Raw genomic sequence first — 22,603 nt, 5'->3', positions numbered from 1 at the left:
GCCCAGTACCATTTTGATCGTACGATCATTCGGGAAAACACCTCGCAGCATTGAGATGTGTAAGATCAGACTTTAGTGTGCACAATTGTTTAAGATGGTAAGTTGTTTCAAAATAGTGATGGAATGTTTAAAAGTACATTGAGTTAAAATCATGAATTCTATCACTATACAGTGGTGTAACACACACCTAAGGGGCCCTCCTACGCTGGGAAGTTGCATTGGGGCCTCTGGGTGTAGCCCCATAGCCATAGGCCACTATCACTATATATTTACATGCTATGTTTAACAACAACAAAAGGTACTTTTACTGTCTAGACATACAGTACTATTCTTTAAAGGGAAAAATATACATTATATAAATTTAAATAAGTTATCTAATTTATCACTCATTTCCACCCCCCACCTCCCCCCACTACAAAAAAAAACAAAGATTTTGATATCATTTAACATCAACAAGAATTCATCATATCTAATAAATCTAATAAAAAGTTCTTCTTTTCTAGTAAAAAGAAAATGTCATTTCACGACTTTGTGATCAATAACAAAATAAAATATAATTAAATTCAATTTAATCATGAAATGTACAGTAATTGTAACAAAAATACATTTGTATAAAAATAGTTAAAAATCATATTCAAAATAAACAAAATTGGTATATAAAAATATATTAGAAAATAGTTTGAGGATTAGTACAGACTTATTATCATCATTATTTCTACTACACCAGTTGTGACATTTTTAAATGTTCTGTAAGGAAAAATATTCCGTATGGATGTCTATTCTGGCTCGTTACCTATAGTTATTAAGGTACGAGGGGGAGGTAAACTTGAATTGCCGGAATTATTTCCGTTAAGTTCACTAATTGTAACTGGAGACGTGGCGATCGTTTGCTCGGGTCTTCGGAGTTTATAGCTCCCTTCTGGTAACGAACAACTGTTTGTATGATAGTCCTGAGGAACGTCGTTTGCGCTAAAAGATGTTTTAGGGCGCTTTTCTAATGTTTCAATAGTTTCGTTTACAACCGGTCCCCGATACCAGTTTAAGCAATCTGCAACGGTCGTTCTTGAAAACGGTGCAGACTTGACACGAGAACGGCGTAGATTTGTCAATCCCTCGGACGGTCGATCATAAATAGATTTATGTTTGGGGTTGACGTAGTTGAACGATTTTTCAAATGGTACCGAACCATCGACCTTTCCAGTGTTCATATTCGTGTTGACTTTTGGATTCGGCTGTTGATGTTGGTAAACGAACCTGTACGTCGTTAACGGAGCGACCTCTCTTTCAATTGGTTCAGAATATGAGTTGTAAGTAATATTTGTGTTGGAAGATTCGGGATTAACAGTGCTTCGAACGAGAATCTGCGGTACATCGCCTCTCTTTGAACGGAAGTCATTACGATATGAAGAAAATGCGGGACCACTCTCTTTTAACTCGGTTTTATGAGGCACCCACGAAATGAAGTCTGGAAGAAATTTGCTTTTGTACGAACTGTGAACTTTCTTCTTGCCTAAACCCTACAATGAAAAAAAAGAAATATTGATCAAATGAAGGTAATAAAGAGGAAAGTAATTTATGAAAAACAGGAAAGTGTAAATAGGAGAGTGTAAATAGAAGTATCAGATAGACAAGTTAATCAATGAGCAATCTTCATGCAAAATTTTAATTTACTAGGGAAAAAAAAAAATTTACAAAAAATTAATAAACAAATTTTTTTTCTAATTTATGTGGTTTTCATAACAATTTTAATTATTAATAATTTTACACAGTATAAATAATTTACGACCACCATTTTGACGAGTCCCCGCCCTGTTGGCATCATTTTTGCTGTTGCCAAGCTGACTCTTGTTGTATAACACCTATAACACATTTCAATAATTGAATTCACTTAACATCATGCAATATTTGGAACACATTATCAGATGCAGGTGGTTTATGCAATCTAAAGGCCTTATTTAAGCCTGACTACACCAGACAGTCTAGTCAGCTAATCTACTAATTACCCAGCATCAATACATAATGATAATACATCGTTGACACACCTCAAACACACACGTATCCATATTAGTAATAAATAGGTAAATCGACTACAATATGTCAACAAATTAGTTTATATACAGTATTATGATCATCTACTTTGAAATCCAATTGAAAATTACAGAGACCAAGTTAATTGCAGAGCTCAACAAAGAGCGTGCTATTTCGGCCCATATTGATCATCATCTATACTATCAAATATTATGTGACAACAAAATGTGATGTGCCCATATGGACATATTTGAGCATATCATATTTTTTTTGTCAAACTAGTCGGATGTGTAGATAGAGATTTAAATATGCATAGCTATTTACAAAAAAAAAATCAGGACATTAAAAGTAAAGTAGTAGCGAAAATATGTTAAGTTAATTGAGAAGAAAAGAACACATGTTTTGCATCTAAAATCTTGTTTGGCGAATCGTGCGGCTCATTGATCAATAAACAAACAAAAAGCAGTCCAAAACTGAGCAGATCCTTGGGGAAGTAGCATACTGTATGACTCGACAGAGGGCATGCTATTTAATATTTTCATCTCATATTTATTGAAGATACAGATATATTATATTAAACGTTTATTTAAAAATTTCATCAATATACAGTAGTGCTTCTTTCTTGAAAATCAATAGGCATGGTCTGCCATTGGTCAAGTCAAGTAAATTTATTGTCATAAATATTAAAAAACATTTAGAACAAAAAGAAAATTTACGACAAAAGTGTGGACGTTTATCGTGCAAACAAAAAAGAAAGAAACAAACCAAAGTAAAAATATCAATACTCACATCTTGAAATGAATCTACTGTGTTGAGAAATGAAAACCTGTTGTCGTGCTTTGAGAAATGATGTACCGTCGGTCTTTCCTAAAAAAATAAACACAAAATGTATTACAATGATTGCATTGTATAGTGCTGCTTGTCGCATTTTAGTACTGTTTCCAATATTTAGTAAAAAGAGCAGTATTATTAAAGAAAAAAATATTTAGAAGTTAAATTATGTCAAATAGCATAAGCTAAAATAACATTAGGCCTAGGATGCCTAGTTAGAACGAAACACTAGGGCCTAGTCAAAAAAATTAATGAAATTGACTAACCTGTAATAATTTTGAAAACTTTTGAGGAGGACTTGGTTTGGCTTGGCGTCTATATTCATTCACAAAATCGTTTCTACTTTGACTCCTGAAATGTCCATGGTATCCTGAGGAAAACTGGAAAAAAAATTACATATTTATTATTAGGCCTAGTCTGCAACAAGGAGTACTATCCTTCAGTATTGGAATGCCTAGTGAAGAGGGTAGTAGTAGGCATAGTCTAGACTAGCCTAACAGTACAAGCTAGGCTAGAAGGCAGGCCTGCTACTACAGTACAGACCAATATCCAACAGACAGGCCACACTTGAATTTGTAGGCCTAGTTGTACCCACAAACGACGGAGAGAGAGAGGATCGGCCATGGCATGGATTCTGGAATCAGATTAATGACAATGTTACTTACCCAGCTTCCTTGAGTTTTCGCCGCCGCCATGGTTTACAACCTTGTTTAATTATCAAGTAATGGAAATCATAAATAGTTTTAACTTAACATCCAAACAAAATGTTATAATCACTGCTCTGCTTTGATTACATACAAAACACTCGTGCTGTTTCTAAGTAGCAAGAAACGTTGACTTCCGTAAACACGACCTGCATCCAGGTAACTTATAAATATTCATAGATTAAGCTCCGCCTCTTTCGATGGTGGCGGGCTTCTTAAAACTTTTTAAAGATCTTTAAACTTTTTGGAGCTCGTGTGGCATGGGCAGACGATCATTTTTTTGGTAATAATTTAGGCTAATTAATAGGCTATAATATTCGACTGTTTTATAAAATATTTTAGGAATATAACTAATTTAAGAATGGGTGTCTTTTTCTAACCGAATGAAAGTCCTCTTCCTTTAGAAATGAATGAGGGTTGTTGATCCCCCTCTCACCTGCTGCTGCATGCTGGCAACCCAGCCTGGGCTAGAGCTAGGCCTAGCTAGCTATTATTAGACTAGGCCCTAGGTTAACTAGGCCTACTCTACTAGGCTAGACCTAGCTAGGCATTCAGGTTAGTGAGCTAGGCCCTAGCTAGTGTAGCAACTAGACAAGCATGCATTATGCACTTGTCAATTGTATGACCCACTATATGACCCCCGGGAGAGGTGTGTCATTTGTCCGATGTGCGTCATACCATTGAATACCATGACGCACCCGTGCGTCAAAAATGTGACTTACCTTTAGGTGACCATGACGCACCCATTTTGATTCACTGTGACCATGTTGTTTATGATATGGTGGGTGGTAAAGTGACGGACATCGACACACCTTGTTCATTGATGTGACGTACCATCTAGGATTTTTGACGCACCCCTGCGTCAGTAATTATTTGAAAATGACGCACCCATGACGCACCTCTCCCGGGGGTCGTATAGTGGGTCATACAATTGACAAGTGCATTAGGTGGGCCTAGCTAGTTAGTAGCGCCTAACTACTATGCCTAGTAATAGTAATAATAAGGTACTTTTGCCTTTGGTTTGGTGGTAAAAGTGTCTGTGAATTTATAATTATATTTCTTTTAATTTTTGTATAGAAACATGTTTAACAACAAAGTTAGTCGAAAGGAATTGTTTACATCAAATCCTGGGTAAGTGATATCAACATTTAATAATTAAAATCTAAAAAACCTGCCAAGTATTAATTAATGATATTTGTCTGTTTACCTATTAATAAATTATTAATCTAGCTAATAATATATAAGTAATTAACAATATTTTGCAAGTTTTGCAGTTATCCCACATAAAACCATGTTGTTAGTATCAACTATAATATTGTTTTATTTTCAGACAAATATTACAACAAGTCTACCGCAGAGATTTCAATGATTCAGCTTTTCAGTCAAGTGAACAAAGTGAAAATAGTTCACAAATAGACAACTCTCAAGGATCGTATGATGTGTACTCACAAAAGTTTTCACAGTCTTGCTCCCAGCCATCTGAAGTATGTACATTTAGTTATCCAACTGTACAGAGTAGTAACTTTTTCTATGGTCCAGTAGCTGTATTCACTAATCACACTTAAGTGAGATATAATGTCAAACCCCTGCTATGTGACACCCTATTCAGGGAACTTCATGAAATAAACAAGGGGAAAACAATGAAATATAAAGTAAAATCCTGCTATGGGAAATACCTATAGTAGCGGGCACTTCATGAAATCAGAGGACATCACCATTCAGAGAAAACTTTGTTTCGTCCCTTACATTTTTCTTTGTCTAAAGCTCTGTCTACACTGTCAAACTAGTTAGACAAAAAAAGTGTGATGTGCCCAAATATGGTAGTGATATGCTCAAGTATTATAGTGATATGACATAATTATTGTATTGTCCATATATGGGCACATCACATTTTTTTGTCATATAAAGTTTGATAGTGTAGACAAGGCTTAAGTATGAATGTATGGTGAATAATGCCAGTGAAGTATTGCTGCAATCTTAACATTTCTTGCCAAACTATATAAATTGTTTACATAATATATATAAGAATCATAACATTAAAGTTTTTATAATATTAATAGTGTCTAATAATAGTATTTAATAGTATCTAATCTCCTTTGCAGAATTCCTCAAGTCAGAGATATTACAGAAAATACATGTCTAAGGGTCCTTTATTTCAAAGAGATGCACCTTACAGTAATGAAAGACCTAAGTCATCGAAACGAACAACAGATTATCTTGAACACTTAGAGGTTAACAAACAAAAAGCAAAAGAAAAAGACAACAGGTAAGTTCCAATAATAGACCCAGGGAACCTACCGTAAATACAAAATGTTGTTGTGTTAGGCATACTACTTATAATAGCAAATGATAAATAATAATATAGCAGTTGAAGGCAAGCCTTCTCTCACTGGGAAAAGAGTGTAGAATTTGGTTATTCAGATTTATTATTTTATTTTTCAGAGACCTACTAAATACGTTTGTATCACTTGTTAAGGATTGTTCAGATGATGTCAAATCAGCCGTACAGATTATTAAAGACAGCGTCAATAGAAACTTGTCGGATAGTGCTGACCAATCAGCCATGCTTATTGATAAAAGTAAGTATTTACATTTTCTATTGAGAACTATGTATGATTGTTGGACAGGCAACGTTTGTAGGCCATAGTCACGTTTATTTTGTAGTAAATCTAATTCATAAACATGAACAGGAACTGACAAATTTAAAAAATTCCTTTTTTTTTTTTTGCAGTCAATGAAGGTCTGTCTTTGCATTATCAACGGCTACTTGAGGCTATTCAAACTGACCATAAGCAGCGACTGACCACATCTGAGCTAAGAGAGATTATTGCAACTGTAAGTATCCCATTATAGTGTAGTTATTACTTATTCTCAATGCATATAATTGTGATGTAAAATGAATTAAAAATTCTTTTATTGCAATCAATGTACAGGTATTGTGATTGGATATAAAAGATATGAAATAGAGTTATAAAAAGATATGAAATAGAGTTATAAAAAGATCAATATCAATTATAATTTATTTTGTAATGTAAAATATATATAATTATTATTAAGGTATTTAATTTTATGCTTGACTTCTTCATTGTATTTTAAACACAGCGTGACGCTAAGATTAAACTTCTGGAGTTCCAGTTGGAGACCGCTCAGCAGGCAAGAGATGAGAAGGTCATGCTATTCCTAAAAGAAGCCTACAATGAACAGAAACAGACAACAAAGACGCAGCTGGAACAACTTCAAAAGAACCAACAACTGTCAAATGAGGAGCATTTGAAAACCCTACAACAGCAGCAAGAACAGTTCAACAAAGAAAAGAATGTTGATGTGGATAAACAGTGTAAGCATTGTGATGGCAAAGATGTGTCTTCAATGTCTTCAGATCCAAAGGTGCCATCTTCAATCCCTCAAGTGTCATCAGAAAGGGGCCAACCAGTTGCAAGAGGAGTTTATCCATATTCTTTACAGCAAGGATTTCAACAGCCTCAACCACTCTGTACAGCGTTACCACCTGCGCTCTACCATACGAACCCGGTTGCTCAATCATGTTGGCCTACGCAGCCTCAGTTAGCTCCAAGTATGCCCAGTAGCATGAACCATCCTCTGACTAACCAGCAACTGTATAGTGGTATGTATCAGCATGAGCATACCAGTTCAGTGCATCCACTAACATCATCTACTCCTTCAATCTCTCCTATTGTGTCGGCATCATTTGCCAGATGGTCAAAGGAATCGGTTATTAAGAAACCCTCACCAATTGCGACCATTGTTCCGCTCATTAAATCTAGTAGTCAGGATGCTAATAGACAAGAGGGTAGCAGGGAAGACGCTCGTAGACAAGAGGGTAGTAGAGAAGACGTTCGTAGACAAGAAAGTGGTAGAGAAGATGTCCGTAGACAAGATAATGGTAGAGAAGACTCTCGTAGACAAGACAGTGGTAGAGAAGATGTTCGTAGACAAGAAAGTGGTAGAGAAGATGTTCGTAGCCAAGATAATGGTAGAAAAGACTCTCGTAGACAAGACAGTGGTAGAGAAGATGTTCGTAGACAAGACAGTGGTAGAGAAGATGTTAGTAGACAAGATAGTGGTAGAGAAGATGTTCGTAGACAAGATAGTGGTAGAGAAGATGTCCATAGACAAGATAGTGGTAGAGAAAATGCTCGTAGAAAAGAAAGTTATAGAGAAGACAATCGTAGACAAGACGCTAGTAGTTATGATACTGATACAAATGTTGATTTGACTATAAACCAACAAAGAAGATTGGATCTTCCTGTGAGACATTCTCAGAGGCTTCGACCTGATAAAAAGGGTTGTAATGCAAGATCCTCTAATATGGATTGCTACGCAAAAACTTCCCAAGATGTGGCGATGTTACAATTTAGAAGAAACAAAAGGACATTTAAAAACAAAGATAGAAAGATGACATCAAGGAAGGAACAGAAGACATCACTAGTAGCAGAGAAGTCACATCCACAAAATGTGGACATGGTTGTTTCACAACAACATGCAAGAAATCAAAATGAAAAGAACACTTCTGCAGATAGATCTAATGTGAGGAAAAACTTCTCCAATAAGAAAAACTCCAAAAGCAATAAAGCAAAACCGAAGAGAAAATCCTTCAGAGGCCTGTCGAAAAGTTTATCTTATTCTGACCTAAGCACGGCCACTCATGCAGCTACTAATTCGACTGGAACATTGAAGAGACATCACAGCCTTACTACTAACCCTGATACCACCAGCTCAGAAGATGAAGAGGGAATTTTTCTAAGCTTTCTTGATGAAAACTCACCAGAGATACGTACATCAACCCAAGGTCAGTAAACATTTTAGTTTATTCAAAAGGGTAGCAGATATATTGTTACTTATGTGAATAGATAGCTAACACTTAAACTATCAGCATGCTCACAAACAAGTCATTATTGTGATAGCCTCAGCAACTACACCAAATCCACAAATTTGAAAATTAATTAAATCAGACTTTGAATATGTTATTTTGTAGTTTTAATCAAGTTAATCACTTCCATAGAAAAATAGGGGGAAAAAAATAATGTTTTCACTTATAAAATGACAAAATAAACAAAAATCCATTGGCTGGCAGATAATTTGACAATTTTTTGCTTTAAATCACATTTTTTTCAGGTAAATAGAATTTTTTTCGATCCAATTTTTGGTCAAAGTGGATAACTATTATGTTACATTAATATGGAATATTCAACAAAAAATTGTTTAAGAATTATTTTTTCAGGGGGACAATACATCTTTAAGGTTCACAACGCTGCCTATTACCATATTAATAAATGTTAAATGCATGTCAATTTACAAATCAACTTGAAATTAAGTGATTGTAATTAAAGTTACAAGTTACTTTAAAATGTCATGCACGCTTTAATTAAAATATGGCAGCTCAATTTTCTTTAGTAATAAGATATGATGGTAAGTGCAGTTAATGAATAACCTTTATACATTATATACATTATATATTGTTATTGTTAACTTACACCTAGTCACTTGGTGAGTGCACTCTTTGTATATTAGCAGTGTGTGTTTAATTTACTAAATATCACTTTAAGCATTGTCTTGTTTGGTAACATAGGCATCTTTCTTGATTAATGCATGTTATTAAAAGATGGCTCTAAGCTATAATTAACACTGTTTACCATGTTCTAGGCTCCACAAACAAATGTTGTAAATGGAAGCCTTTTAAAATAAATATTGATGCATTGCATAAAACTACGACTAACCCTTGTCCAGGAACACCACCATTAAGGCCAATTTACATAGACGAGCGGTAACGGTCAAGCGGAAAATCACGTAGCTTGTCCCACAAGAATCTGTATGTGTCCAGAGCAAAAACCGTTTCTATATTTTTAATACTGTTACTGCTCGTCTGTGTGAATTGACTTTCTTTTTGACCCTTTCTTATGGGTTCTACTGTATTATGAATAAAATAAAGTTTGTTTTTTTTAATATAGATTTAATAACAATGTTTATTTTTCAAATAGGTGAAAAACTGATGTCAAGTAATATTATCTTGAAATACCCTGATACCGATGACTCACAGCTAGAGAGCTCTCAAGAGAGTATTGACGTTTCAAAGCTGCAACTTGAACGTATGTGTAAACAAACAAAATTCAATAAACAGATAAACAAAAACATATTTTCTGTAAATGATTAAATATTTTCCTGAAAATCTCATGATTCTCAGAAAATTATTGAATACCAAGGGAATTAATTTATTTTTTTGTTTATTTCGGTATAAAAATATAATACAAAAAGCAGCAAAAGCGCAAAGCATTGTATGTACATACTAAAAATATAAAACAAACATTAAAAACCTTATGGACAAGGAAAATTTAAAAAGTCAACAACTGTAACAGTCTCGTGCTGCTGTGTTTTTCTTTGGTGATTTCATAGAACTATATTTGGCCTTTACTGGTACTAATATGGATTGTTACTGACCTCTGACCTACTGTAATCTTTAGATATATAAATTTTATAGGAATTATTTTTCTTGTTACCCATACAAGATCAGGTTGTTCCATCCCAAAAATTAATTTAAAAGATAATCTACAGATAACTTGCTGTACTTTATAAAAAATATGTTTTATGATTTTGTTCATGTTCATTATTTAGTAAAAGTAATTAGAAAAACAGATGCATTTTATAAACATGTGTTATTTATTGCATTGTACTTTATGATATTAATATTGATTTCTGATTGTTATACCATAAAACTACTTTAAAGATCAAAATTATAACAAAAACAAAATGATAAATTTTATGTTGAAAAAAGCAGGAATTTTCCAATACTTTTTTATTTATAATTTCAAACTCAATCAAGAAAGTTGAATCACTCGCCACATTCAAACAAAAAATCCCATCTTTTTAATTGATTTTCTTTAAAATAGTTTCTGTTGATTGTTCAGTGCTTAGAAGAGCCCTGTATTGTGCGCTATATTAGATTGAACTCTATTATCATATTCGGAAATTTTATGTGAGAAACTTTGCCCTTTTTATTATTTCGTATTTAATTTGTACTATAGTACACTCAATGTGTTATTTTGTTATTTTATAGGAAGCGTAGAGAGCGAGAAATTTGAAAGAATGGAACAAGATTGCTCAGTAGACGAAAATGATGAATATGACAATAACAGAGATGATGATGATGATGGTGATAATGATGATGATGAAGATGATATCTTTAGTGTTGGTGAGAAAAACACCCAAGAAATTTCTCATTCTAGACAAGATGTTAAGGTAAATATACAGTGGTGTGATGCAGTGGGAAAAGCTTATGGTGTAGCACTCCTAAAGGGCTGGGTAGCTGTATTGAGGCTGGTCATGCTTTGGGGCTGGTCATGCTTTGGGGCCCCTGGGGTTAGCCAGTAGGCACTCATAGCCGTTACGCTGATGTAAATATAATAAGTAGGTTTTTTTTTGTGAGTGAGTGGCCGAGCGATTAAGACAGTGGAACCGTAATTACGTAGCCATAATATCGGCAAGGATTCGAACCTATATTGATTGAATGTATAATATTAGTCTACTGTATGTATGCTGATATTAATTATTGTATTATGTACATAGATATCAAGGCGGCATCAGTGTCCTTTTTGTGAGTGAGTGAGTGACCGAGCGGTTAAGACAGTGGAACCGTAATTACGTAGCCATAATATCGGCAAGGGTTCAAACCTGTATTTATTGAATGTATAATATTAGTGTACTGTATGTATGCTGATATTAATTAATTATTGTATTATGTACATAGATATCAAGGCGGCATCAATGTCCTTTTTTGTAAGTGAGTGACCGAGCGGTTAAGACAGTGGAACCGTAATTACGTAGCCATAATACCGGCAAGGGTTCAAACCTATATTAATTGAATGTATAATATTAGTGTACTGTATGTATGCTGATAGTAATTAATTATTGTATTTTTTACATAGATATCTAGACGCCATCAGTGTCCTAGCAGTCGGCGACAACTTCTAAACATGTCCGATACAAACATCCTGGAAATCTCTAAATATATTCGTCAACAGAAATCAAGAAGACAAGATGGTAGGTAATTAAAACGATTCATTATAACACAAATGATGTAGAATTACATCCCAAAAAAAATTGCACTATTGTTGATACAAAACCTACTAACAAAATCATCACATGTTACTAATAACGTGATTTTTCCTTACAATTTATGATTTTATAAAAATATAAATTTTTATATTAAGGGGACACCTTTTGGAACCAAACAAAGTGTACCCTGAATAGGGTTGGCTGTAATGTTAAAAAATGTAATAATATAATAGGGCAGGATAGTGTCCCCTAAATAGGGCAGGATAGTGTCCCCTTAATAGGGCAGGATAGTGTCCCCTAAATAGGGCAGGATAGTGTCCCCTAAATAGGGCAGGATAGTGTCCCCTAAATAGGGCAGGATAGTGTCCCCTTAATAGGGCAGGATAGTGTCCCCTAAATAGGGCAGGATAGTGTCCCCTTAATAGGGTGTCCCCTAAATATTATTATTAAAAATGTGTATGGTATATGCTGTAGTACTATTTTTACTGCCATTATTACATCTTTTCAGTGCTTCCCCTCTTGTTTTTTTTTACCTTCCTTTTAAATCTTAAAACTATCAACTTGTCATAACTGTAAATGATTTTTACGATACATTTATTTTTGCGTAGAACGCACATTTATGAGTTTTGAGCACAGTTTTTAAAGCATATAAAAGACGTATAAAGAAAGAAACAAAATATTGTGCAATGTTTAAAATAAAGAATATTTAGAAAAAATTATTTTCAATTATAAAAAAATATGTGCAATTTAAAAAGAGCTATATAAGGAAATACAAACATACAGCTATAACATTAGTTGTTATTAAGCTAGGTTACATAATGTTTTTTGAAAATAAAATGGTTAGTTTTGTGTGATAAGGATGCAGATTTAATAATATACAAATATTTATAATAAATAAAAATATATATAAGATTGTTTTTGGTTTCATTGTTCCATAATTGTTTAAAGAAAAAAACATATTTATGATTTACTATCTAGGAGATTTTTTTTTAATGTTATAAATTAAAATAATAATTAAAATGATATAAATGATATTCTTGTTGGCAAGTCAACAGCTTAATTTGTTTAGTAAATAATAAATAATTAAATTTATAATAATAATATTTTGATATAGAAATATTAGATTCATTATTTAATCTTAAGCAAAAAACAGGAAAAAATAAATAATAAATGTTGTCGTTGGTATAAACTTGTATTTTAATTTTTAATACTGCTTTCTTGGATTTATAAATACAAAGAAAAATACTGTTATGAATGTGATTGGTTGAATAAATATATGTTTTTTTTAAATATCAATGTATTGTGCGGAGTGAACTTCGTCGTGGACGCATGCAATAGAGTTGTCGTCGTCGACAGCAGCTCTTTGATGACGTCAATATCTTTCATCGTCAATATCGTCGTGGTTAATATCGTCTTATTTGTTTTACAACAGTGTAATATCAACAACGTCGTCTTCGTCAGTGTCGTCGTCATTGATAAAAGTCGTTTGTCTTCAACGAAAACGCGTCGTCGTCCTTAACTGCATATTCGACTTCAATGTTGACTATGTCGACAACCTCGTCTATGTGACCATTTTTGTAAGTTAACATTATATTTCGTCGTCTTCGTTAGCAGTAGTGTCGTTGTCTTTAGTAAAAGTCGTTGTCTTTAGTAAAAGTCGTTGCATCTTCAACGAAAACGTGTCGTCGTCTTTAATTGCGTCTACGACAACATCGTCTACGTCGACAACCTCGTTGTCTATGTGACCATTTTTGTAAATTAACATTTATATTTTTTCGTATTCGTCAGCAATATTATCGCCGTCTTTGGTAAAATTCGTTCTCTTCAACGAAAACGTGTCGTCGTTTTTAACTGCGTCTACGAATTAAACGTCGACAACCTCGTCGTCGAGATAGCTGTTTTGTAGTATTGATATCTCTAAGCTCTCTTCTGTAGCTATCATAAAATAAATCAATATTTAGGTCGGTTATATATTGCCTCCTGTACACAGCTGTACACGGATTCATACAGACAAAAACATTTTTATCTAATCAGTATGGCAACTTTTTTCGTCAGTAACAGAGTCTAAATCGTATCATCAAAGGGCGTATGTCGCAACGCAAGTTGCGCTTACGTCCTTTTCGCGTCTTAAGGGGTTTTCACACAGGACTGCGGCAATATGGCATATTGTGATCGGATTTGTCACCATCAACAGCTCTCATCATGACGTCATCATCGCACCAATCATTTTTATTTTGATAAAACCTCGCATAAGATATCGTAGAAAATCTCCAGAAGTAATAGAAACACAGATTTTTTTTAGTTGTGCAGAAAATATGTAATTGTCAATTCAGTTACAGTAATTGTGTGTGAACTTTGTACTTTTCTAAGATTATAATTAAGTACCAAGAAATTAAATATACTACTACACGATGATCTTATAAAATATTAATAATTCTTAATGTAAACAATTATATAAACACCTGTTATTAATAATAACTGTCCAATATGAGGATGCCTAATTCCCGGTGGTAAAACTATTAGTAAAGTAAAGTGAACTCTTCCCTGGTAAAATATAACAACTTGTTCACTAAATTATTACAGATAATTACAGAACAGAAATTATTGTAATGGTTACCAAATCAACTTACAGTGATAAATAACTTACATCAATAAATAAATTATCTTACTTCTAGCGTACAATTATAAAACATACAGTTAAAAACAGATCTGTACTTCTGAAAAAAATATGACTTTACGTCCAGTTAAACGTTTTAGTTACCAAATATTACAATATCAAACTCCTTTTTGCGTTTATTCTTTAGAAAACAGTACTATAAAAGCATTCCATACGGAAAAAAAAGTATTTGTTTCTTAAATTTTTACGAGATTGTCCTAATTTTAATTAATATATTACCAGAATTTTAATTTAACCTGGTATAGTAAACCAAACCAAACAATTGTGATCCATAAGGCATATGTATCTACCCCAACTATTCATTTAAAATTATCCATTGTGTTGGGTGTGGCGTTCACACCATATTTTCATTTAGAAATGTTAGTCATACCGTCTAGCATACATAAACTAGTGCTTCTTGTACATAGACAATACCTCTACAAATGTGAGGCAGTGACACGCATCAATAAACACAGAATTGCGCGTACAAAAACTGTACCGTATTATCAGATTTTTTACGCACGAGGAGTGTGTAAATAAACAATACCTCTACAAATTTGAGGCAGTGAAACGCATCAATAAACATAGAATTACGCGTACAAAAACTGTACCATATTATCAGCTTTTTTACACGCCGAGGAGTGAAGTGCATTTTTTGTTACAATTATGAACACATTTTCTTTTGTCATATTTTACGTACTACTTTTCATTTGGTTTCAATCATAAAAATATATGATAATTATTACAACTCGCTCTAAGAGCCTATTATAAACAAAGCACTTTAAAAACGTTTTTTTTCCTTTTGAGTACACATTCTATTGTTCTCATAATTATTATTAAAAACATCCAAAAAATCGTCTAAATCTACAAAACAATCTATTCTCAAAATCTCTAAATATTTCACATTCAAAATTACTTGTTGTATTTTATACAATGTATTGCACTTGTCACTCCCAGTGGCCTGTTCCTCTGCGTGTGATCGCAGACAAAAATGTCAGGGAAAAACGAACTTTTCACAACAATAGGGTACAGTTAACATTAGGTGAAAAAGAGGACATTCATATTTTGTTTACAATTTTAATAAAAATCTATTTTAATATTAATACATAGTGTGTAAATTATTCATCGTTTCGTCACGCTTCGCCGAATACAGCAGCAAAATGTGTTGACTCAGAGAAGCGACGACACGCAAATCAGTGAACCGTGTATGGAGAGCTACGTTTAGTTCTGTAATGAAAAATTAAAATGAATGCAATAATCGTAATGTAACACTACACTTCATCATCATTGTCGTCATCATCTTCGTCAATCATCTTCGTCAATCATCTTCGTCAATCATCGTCACCATCATCATCATTTTCGTCAATCCTCGTCGTCATCGTTATCATCATCATTGTCGATCATCATCGTCATCATCATCAACGTCGTCATCGTCACCACCATCATCATCACATCAATATTATTACAGCGTATTATTACATTATTCTCAATTTGTTAGTCCCCACCTGTCATATTCAAATGAGGTCCATCTTCTTAATCCTCTTCATCTTTGCATCCCTCTGAAGTTCGGCCATTGAATGAATACTTCGTTTGAATAAGGCCGGATCCTCCACCATGCGACGTTCACGGTTGTTTCGTTTTTTGTCTTGGTTTTTCATGAATTCTTTTATCAATGGGCCTAATTCAGGGTGCTGATCGATGAAAAGAAGCGGATCCAATCTTTTAACGCGGTTCAGCTCCTGGTTGTCCGCCACCATGCGACGTTCACGGTTGTTTCGTTTTTTGTCTTGGTTTTTCATGAATTCTTTAATCAATGGGCCTAATTCAGGGTGCTGATCGATGAAAAGAAGCGGATCCAATCTTTTAACGCGGTTCAGCTCCTGGTTGTCCGCCGCGGCCATTACCACTTCATCCATTCGTTTCTCCCGAAGCAAACCACCGCCGCCGTCGCTCCCTCTGCGCCGTCTATTAACCAACTCATCTTTATTCTATAATAGACAGACATTATGTATTAGGCCTACAACCCATAGAGAATCATTGTTCTCAAAATAAACATTACCTGCCCTATACAACTGTATACCATTCTTATTTTATAGTAAACATTATTTTAAGAAATATTGTCTAATAATAAAATGTTAGTGTTGTTAAATAAACCTAATAATACTTTATTCCAAATTTGTTCGTCCATTATATACTAAATTACAATGTTTTCCATGAACTGGGAATGTAATGGTTTTAAAAAAAATCAATTTCTGAGATCAATATAATTAATGTATTTGCCGCAGTACATTGACATTAACATACAAAACCTCGAGTCGGTAAAACTAATTAACATGTATCGTGTTGTTCATCATTAAACTTTGTTCTGACTGCTGTCTGCTGTAATCGGGAAAACAGAGACCACGTTCTCTCTACACAATGCAAAATGTACTTAAGACCGCGAGCCCACAACAGAACAATTAAATTTCGATTTTTCATTTAAACACACTAGCATGGCCTTGTGTCAAATTACATTTCTATTAAATTGAGAAGAATTAATGCTTTGCAATTACTGTGTATTTTAATAGGTCTGTTTCTCAGTGACACCATCATAGAGATATCATTGTAGGCCTACACGCGCGTTTAAATGTTGATGGTAAAGGCCAATTTACACAGACGAGCGGTAACGGTAAGCGGAAAATAAAACTAACATAGAATCTGTTATTTCTTATGACGATTTATACTAAACGTGGGCGGCAGTCGAGCGGGAACCCGCGCTCGGATAGTAGATACAAATTCACGTGGGACAAGCTACACGGCTTCCGCTCGTCTGTGTAAATTGGCCATGATAATACAGTGGCTTTTGGACCGTACAGTACACCATGCGCGACTTTGCCGGGTCCGTTACTTGCCGGCTAAGTTGGCTTCATTGCCCAATTACAATATCGCACTTTGGTTGAGTAGTGAACCATTTTACCGGGGTATAACGTAACTTGGGCCTCCTATCGTCACGCATAACGATATACGGATATATACAGAACCTCACTAACTTTTTGAGATGTACGGGTGCTTTGATCTTGTATTTGTCATGAATGGCGCCATAAATATTATTGAGAGCAATACTATATATTTATCATACATAATATCTGCAAATCTTATACAACGGTTTTTATTAGGTATTTCATAAATTTATATCTAAATCCATATAATAGAAACATTACCTTGCGTTTAATATTATTTCGTAAAAAAAACAGGTATCTTATCGATGTGAGTCAACGCATGCGCATTGCGTTGTTTTCACAGATTAATAAAGGTATCACAAAATACACTCTTTAAAATGTAGAAATGTTTGTAGTTGTACATATTATATACATATTAAGCCTATACAGTTACTTAACAAATTGTAACATTATGTATGTGTTTTTTAATGATATTGTCGAATTCTCTATTAATCATTGCACTACCTGCAACAATCGTAATAATAATAAAAGCACTACATACCACTGGAATGGCTTCAGACGTCACTAAAATGACAACGATCCCGTACACAAGTAACAGCCTAGAATACATTTTTATATGAATATACGTATAAAAACGTTGACAAAATAATGTGCTTCGTTTTCAAGCCTAAAGCGTGTTCACATGGCGCTTTCCCGACCGTTTCTGCCGATTATATATCTGTGTGCAGGGTTGTTACTGCGCATCTCTGTAATTAATTATCATTTTGCAAATGATATGTCCGTCGCACAAAGCCTTTGATAGATCGTTGCTATGGTTATCGTCAGACGAAAAGCTGATTATGTATAATTTATGCGCATATCGCATTGGTCGTAATTTCAGTCGCTCAGTCCCATGAGACTTACAGTGTCAAACGTTATGCTGATATTTAATATTAATAACGCTTTGTACGCTGATAAAATATTCATTTATTGAAAAAACGTTTTATTTTATATTTACCAATAAATGATCATTATTTAATATTTCTTCACTGTCCTATTATGAAATATTACAAATTAATTTTAGGTAAATATTTTTAAACTACTGTATATAATATTAATTATTATTTTCAGGCAAAATTATTTACATTGTTAATTTTAGTGATTGGTAGCAACACACATAAGTGTTGTCTGTTATTTTAAATTGTAGTCTACTAAAAACGTTTTGTAAAACATAAACAAATAAATATAAATATCAAAATAAGATTATGCTAATACTTTTGGTTCAAATAATTGTATATTAAAATATTATAACTAATGTTTTTATATGAAAAAATGAAAACATTTATTATACATTATATCATCTGACATAGTATTATTTGCGGTGTACAAGTGATAAACTTAATACCAATAACCAGACCCTCGCGGGGACCGTGGTTCTCTTAATATTCAAAATCAGCCGCCATGAAACCGTGGACTTAAACTTATTTAACGTACTAACTTATATCGTATGCATTTGAGTACGCGTGCGCAAACTTGGTGTCTCTTGCGTGAATTCCATCGAGGTATTATAGATTGACTAGAGGGCGTACTCCTACGCCAATAATAAAATAGTAATAATAATTATAATACCTCGATGGTTATTTCTCATAATGATATTATAGATGGCGCTATATCGATAACTGTTTTCACCAGTCTGCTCCATTTGAAATGCCAATAACACAACAAGCCAAACGCATACCAGCGTTTCCTGTAGTGTGGCTACCAACATTGTCTTCGGTACCCAAGTCGTCTCGTCCCATGTGTAGCTTCGGTGTAAAAAAAAGGACAACACTAAAATAAACACTCTACTCTACACTTTATCAAATTTTTGAAATTATATTTCAATTTCAACTCAACTACCATTTGGGCACATCACACTTTTTTTGTCAAACTAGTTTGGTAGTGTAGAGCTTAATATTTAACATATTGAATTTTCAAATTAATTTCAACAATACTGATCATAGATGACAAATTTCGTTTTTGTAAAAGCTTTTACAAAAACGAAATTTGTCATCTATACAAAATCGAAGCTAAATGAAATTTTTCCAATACTGATCATATTAGTGGCAATTCCAAAAAAAAGGTCGTAGATACTAAGATGTTATAACTTTGTTCATATTTTTACATAATACTTTTGTACATTTTTGTAATAAGATATTTACCACAATTCCTCGGCCAATGATCGAATTCTCTCCCGTTAATTTAGCAATCGATTCTTCCATACCGATGTTAATAGTTCCCTTACCGCTCACATCAACGTTACCCAAGTCCCCTACGTGTCTGGAAATATAACAAGAAGCTAGGACAAAATTAAATACTTAAATGTCGATGCAAATTAGAAAAATTAAAAAAAACACACTACGACCGGCCCTTATGCAGGTAACACCTCTATTTAGGGGAAGTTTGTGGGTGTCCCTTGATCTCACCTTTCTTTTGCATTTCTTGGCCCATGGGCTTTTCCGAGAGGATTGTAATGGCCGCCCATTGAATTACAACCATTCGTCATGTCTCCTAGTTCGTGCACGTGAAATCCGTGTCGTGAATAATAATGTTGAAATCCATAAAGATATCCTTTTATTTCAAGAGCCGAAGTTGAAGTCTAAAAATATCAAAATTAAATTTTGTGACGTAACAATATAGTGGTAAACGCCGATCGGAGTTTTGTTGTTTTCATTTTTTTAGTCCTCAATTTAAAACAAAAAAATCGCCTTTACATTTTCACAAATTTGCAATGGTGATTAATACAAAGCCAAAGAGTAACTTAAAATGACGTACATTTTGTCGAAGATTAATCGACCCGGTGATTGGTTGGTAGTAACGAATTTCTAGCGCTACGTTCGGCATCATTCGGCAGTTTCCGTAAACCGGCTGTTCGGTTAAACCCAAACCTTAAAAAAATAAAAATGCGCCTACTTTCTAATTTGATTTAATTCATTCTTTTCAATTAATTCAACGAAAAATAAAATAACTCACTACATTATGGCACAACTGTTGAGGGGACCCTTGATTGAATTTTAACATTCAAATAATCTAATTAGGAAGGGCGGGGTGGGGTATAGAAGCAGAAGAGAAAAAAGGCGAAAGAATTTTGTAGGACCTCCCGACCAATCTGACCAACACTTTTTAATCATTTTTTTTCTGAAGTAAATAAAAACGAAAATAGTTTGTTCAACCCCGTGTAAAAGTTGACAAAACATTGTCATGGTTAGCTCCTCTCGATGAGTTACTTTAGGCCTAGAAGTTTAAAAATGAATGACAGTTATGGAAACTAATTTGAAAGGAGGTCAATGATTTTAAAATTCCGATCAATTGATTTCGGAAATATACTCGCTCATCCCAATTACTTACTTAGCATATTCCAAAATAAATTGGCCAGTCACGCGTTATAATCGATGTTTTGATTATACTCCTCCAAAGTTTAAAGTGACAAAAAATTAAGTTTACTTAATAAAATCCAAACAATGTTTTCGTTAATTTGTGACGGTTTGTTCGCTAGGATGATGAATAAGGGTCAATAAATTGCCTTTTTTATTCCATTTTATTTATGTTTAATTACAATATTGGCATACTGCTATTAGGTGTTAGCTAATGCTTGGTTCCCACTACTAGAGACGCAACGCAAGGACGTATGCGGAACGTAATGCGTGGTTCCCACTAGAGACGTAATACAACGACGTAAGACAACGTAAGGAATTTGACCAATCAAGCGATCAATTATTCGAACTGTCGCTTTTCTTATTTTGCGTTGCGTCTACGTCCTTGCGTTCTAGTATGAACCAAGCATGGATCATCCGAAGTGTCACTTGTCATTGGTCAACTCGCTTGCGTTGTGTCTACGTCCTTGCGCTGCGTGTTCTTACGGGAACCAACGACGACGACGCAATGCAATGATGTACGCGCAGCGTAATTTGACCAATCACAAGCCACGGTTCAAATGATTGAACATGTTACTTGCGTTGCTCCTATTGTGTTGCGTTCTATAGAAGGAACCAAGTTTAAACTACTAGCAGATATTTTATCAGGCCTTTTAGTTGATAAATATCTTTAGAGTGTACATTTACTAATGTCTAGGGGGCAAGTAATATGATATTATTTCAGCTTCCTAACCTTGCGTTTGTTTTGAGAGTAAATTATGAACCTCTAACAATCGATCGACGTCGTATCGGAGCTTAATCATTTCTTCTTCAACCAAAGTCATACGATCTATAAACAAAACAGTTGTTATAATCGTAACAACATATATTTATATTTAAAATAATGTTTGGCGTATCGTGCCAGGAATTCCATTGTATATATCCATTGTGTAATGGAATTATCTTTCTATATTACGACGATATATTTTTTAATAATTAGGCCTACGTGCATCAACCAAAGTTGATAATTATACCAAGTGATCTAGCTCTTACCTGGCATTACTTGGGAATCTGCAGAAGTTGAAAAAATTATCACCATGGCAGCCAGAAGCGCACGATTTATAAAATGCATCATGAGAGAAGAAATCGCCAACTCTTGTAGATGTTGCAAACCACATAACACTTTAGAATTTGAAAGACCAATACGGGGCTTTTATAGATCGACACACGGAAATTGTCGTCGTATTCTCTTCGCGTGGATAGGTCCGGGGTAAACAAACCTATTAATAATTGTAATATAAAACTTCCTAGTCTCCGCAAACTTTTGATAATAATTTCACAAAACATCAACGAAATGTTTTTGAGGTGGTTCACTTTTACAGGTCTCCTATTCAATGTCCGCGACGGCTAGTTGTGCTAGGCTAGTAGTACTACAACATAAATCGTTCAAGATTTATAAACTTTTTTATTGGCACAACTTCTTAACTTTGTAGCAAGAATATTTTATAAATTTTAAAACTCATTACCACATTCTTTCGATTTGTAACAAAATACTCATTTAACCAGGAATGTTGAATGATTCTACTGACGTCACACATACTTTTTTGTGTGTTGTGTTGTCTTATTTATCATCTTAATAAAGTTGTCCAAACGATTTTAGAGTGAGATGAACCAAAAAGAGCACCGCTAGTGTAGTGATGCAGGGAGAAAGGTTTTTCCCAAACATCCAAAACACCACAACCACAACCTGCCAACTTGTGACAAATCCGTTCAGAACTATTGATGATTTTCTTATGGAACTTATCAACGTCTAATCAACAATGTATACAAGAAGCCCTCTATCGAATGTATTCTTTTTATTTTATTTTTTTTAAAGAAATATTTTATTTTTTTAGAACTTAACTTAATTAAATTATTATTATTATTTTATATTTTAACCATACACCAATTAAATGGAAGCTTTACATCTTGGCCTACCTGTATCTTATGTTCTCTTCATTCTTC

At 33.9% G+C, this 22,603-nt stretch overlaps 4 protein-coding genes across 4 annotated transcripts in view; 1 reads left to right on the top strand and 3 right to left on the bottom strand.

The window, feature by feature from the left end:
- Positions 1-533: 533 nt before the first annotated feature.
- Positions 534-3,706, bottom strand: LOC144855722 (uncharacterized). The gene is made up of 4 exons (XM_078713636.1): positions 3,525-3,706; positions 3,126-3,239; positions 2,818-2,895; positions 534-1,517 (listed from the first exon to the last, which is right to left on the bottom strand). The coding sequence occupies exons 1-4, from the start codon at positions 3,552-3,554 to the stop codon at positions 777-779; spliced, it is 963 nt and encodes a 320-aa protein (XP_078569762.1). The 5' UTR covers positions 3,555-3,706; the 3' UTR covers positions 534-776.
- An 888-nt stretch (positions 3,707-4,594) lies between these two features.
- Positions 4,595-22,603, top strand: part of LOC144855798 (uncharacterized) — a 39,950-nt gene continuing 21,941 nt past the window's right edge. The window contains exons 1-9 of the mRNA XM_078713737.1: positions 4,595-4,694; positions 4,894-5,047; positions 5,666-5,829; positions 6,006-6,142; positions 6,295-6,398; positions 6,666-8,373; positions 9,563-9,670; positions 10,636-10,817; positions 11,504-11,618. Of these exons, the coding sequence (XP_078569863.1) occupies positions 4,645-4,694; positions 4,894-5,047; positions 5,666-5,829; positions 6,006-6,142; positions 6,295-6,398; positions 6,666-8,373; positions 9,563-9,670; positions 10,636-10,817; positions 11,504-11,618 (2,722 nt within the window). The 5' untranslated portion in view covers positions 4,595-4,644. The remainder of the gene's footprint in view (positions 4,695-4,893; positions 5,048-5,665; positions 5,830-6,005; positions 6,143-6,294; positions 6,399-6,665; positions 8,374-9,562; positions 9,671-10,635; positions 10,818-11,503; positions 11,619-22,603) is intronic.
- On the bottom strand, positions 14,705-17,950 carry LOC144855550 (uncharacterized). Its single transcript, XM_078713446.1, has 4 exons — positions 17,770-17,950; positions 15,795-16,277; positions 15,489-15,516; positions 14,705-15,454 (listed from the first exon to the last, which is right to left on the bottom strand). The coding sequence occupies exons 1-2, from the start codon at positions 17,836-17,838 to the stop codon at positions 15,804-15,806; spliced, it is 543 nt and encodes a 180-aa protein (XP_078569572.1). The 5' UTR covers positions 17,839-17,950; the 3' UTR covers positions 14,705-15,454; positions 15,489-15,516; positions 15,795-15,803.
- On the bottom strand, positions 18,158-21,783 carry LOC144855549 (superoxide dismutase [Cu-Zn]-like). Its single transcript, XM_078713445.1, has 6 exons — positions 21,653-21,783; positions 21,354-21,449; positions 20,022-20,134; positions 19,673-19,845; positions 19,409-19,526; positions 18,158-19,012 (listed from the first exon to the last, which is right to left on the bottom strand). The coding sequence occupies exons 1-6, from the start codon at positions 21,732-21,734 to the stop codon at positions 18,893-18,895; spliced, it is 702 nt and encodes a 233-aa protein (XP_078569571.1). The 5' UTR covers positions 21,735-21,783; the 3' UTR covers positions 18,158-18,892.

The sequence above is a fragment of the Antedon bifida genome, chromosome 11, assembly GCF_963402885.1.
Source record: "Antedon bifida chromosome 11, ecAntBifi1.1, whole genome shotgun sequence".
In the NCBI taxonomy this organism is placed as follows: Eukaryota; Metazoa; Echinodermata; class Crinoidea; order Comatulida; family Antedonidae; genus Antedon; species Antedon bifida.
The sequence above is the reverse complement of the archived record's forward strand: the minus strand, read 5'-3'. Positions and strand labels throughout refer to the sequence as shown.

Coding starts and splice junctions, on each gene's coding strand:
- LOC144855722 (XM_078713636.1), bottom strand. CDS start 3,554: ATGGCGGCGGCGAAAACTCAAGGAAGCTGG. Junction 3,240..3,524: donor CGAAAACTCAAGGAAGCTGG/GTAAGTAACATT, acceptor TTTTTTTTCCAG/TTTTCCTCAGGATACCATGG. Junction 2,896..3,125: donor AGTTTTCAAAATTATTACAG/GTTAGTCAATTT, acceptor TTATTTTTTTAG/GAAAGACCGACGGTACATCA.
- LOC144855550 (XM_078713446.1), bottom strand. CDS start 17,838: ATGTATTCTAGGCTGTTACTTGTGTACGGGATCGTTGTCATTTTAGTG. Junction 16,278..17,769: donor CGTCTGAAGCCATTCCAGTG/GTATGTAGTGCT, acceptor TGTCTATTATAG/AATAAAGATGAGTTGGTTAA.
- LOC144855549 (XM_078713445.1), bottom strand. CDS start 21,734: ATGATGCATTTTATAAATCGTGCGCTTCTGGCTGCCATGGTGATAATT. Junction 19,846..20,021: donor CGATTAATCTTCGACAAAAT/GTACGTCATTTT, acceptor TGATATTTTTAG/ACTTCAACTTCGGCTCTTGA. Junction 19,013..19,408: donor TCATTGGCCGAGGAATTGTG/GTAAATATCTTA, acceptor TTTACACCGAAG/CTACACATGGGACGAGACGA.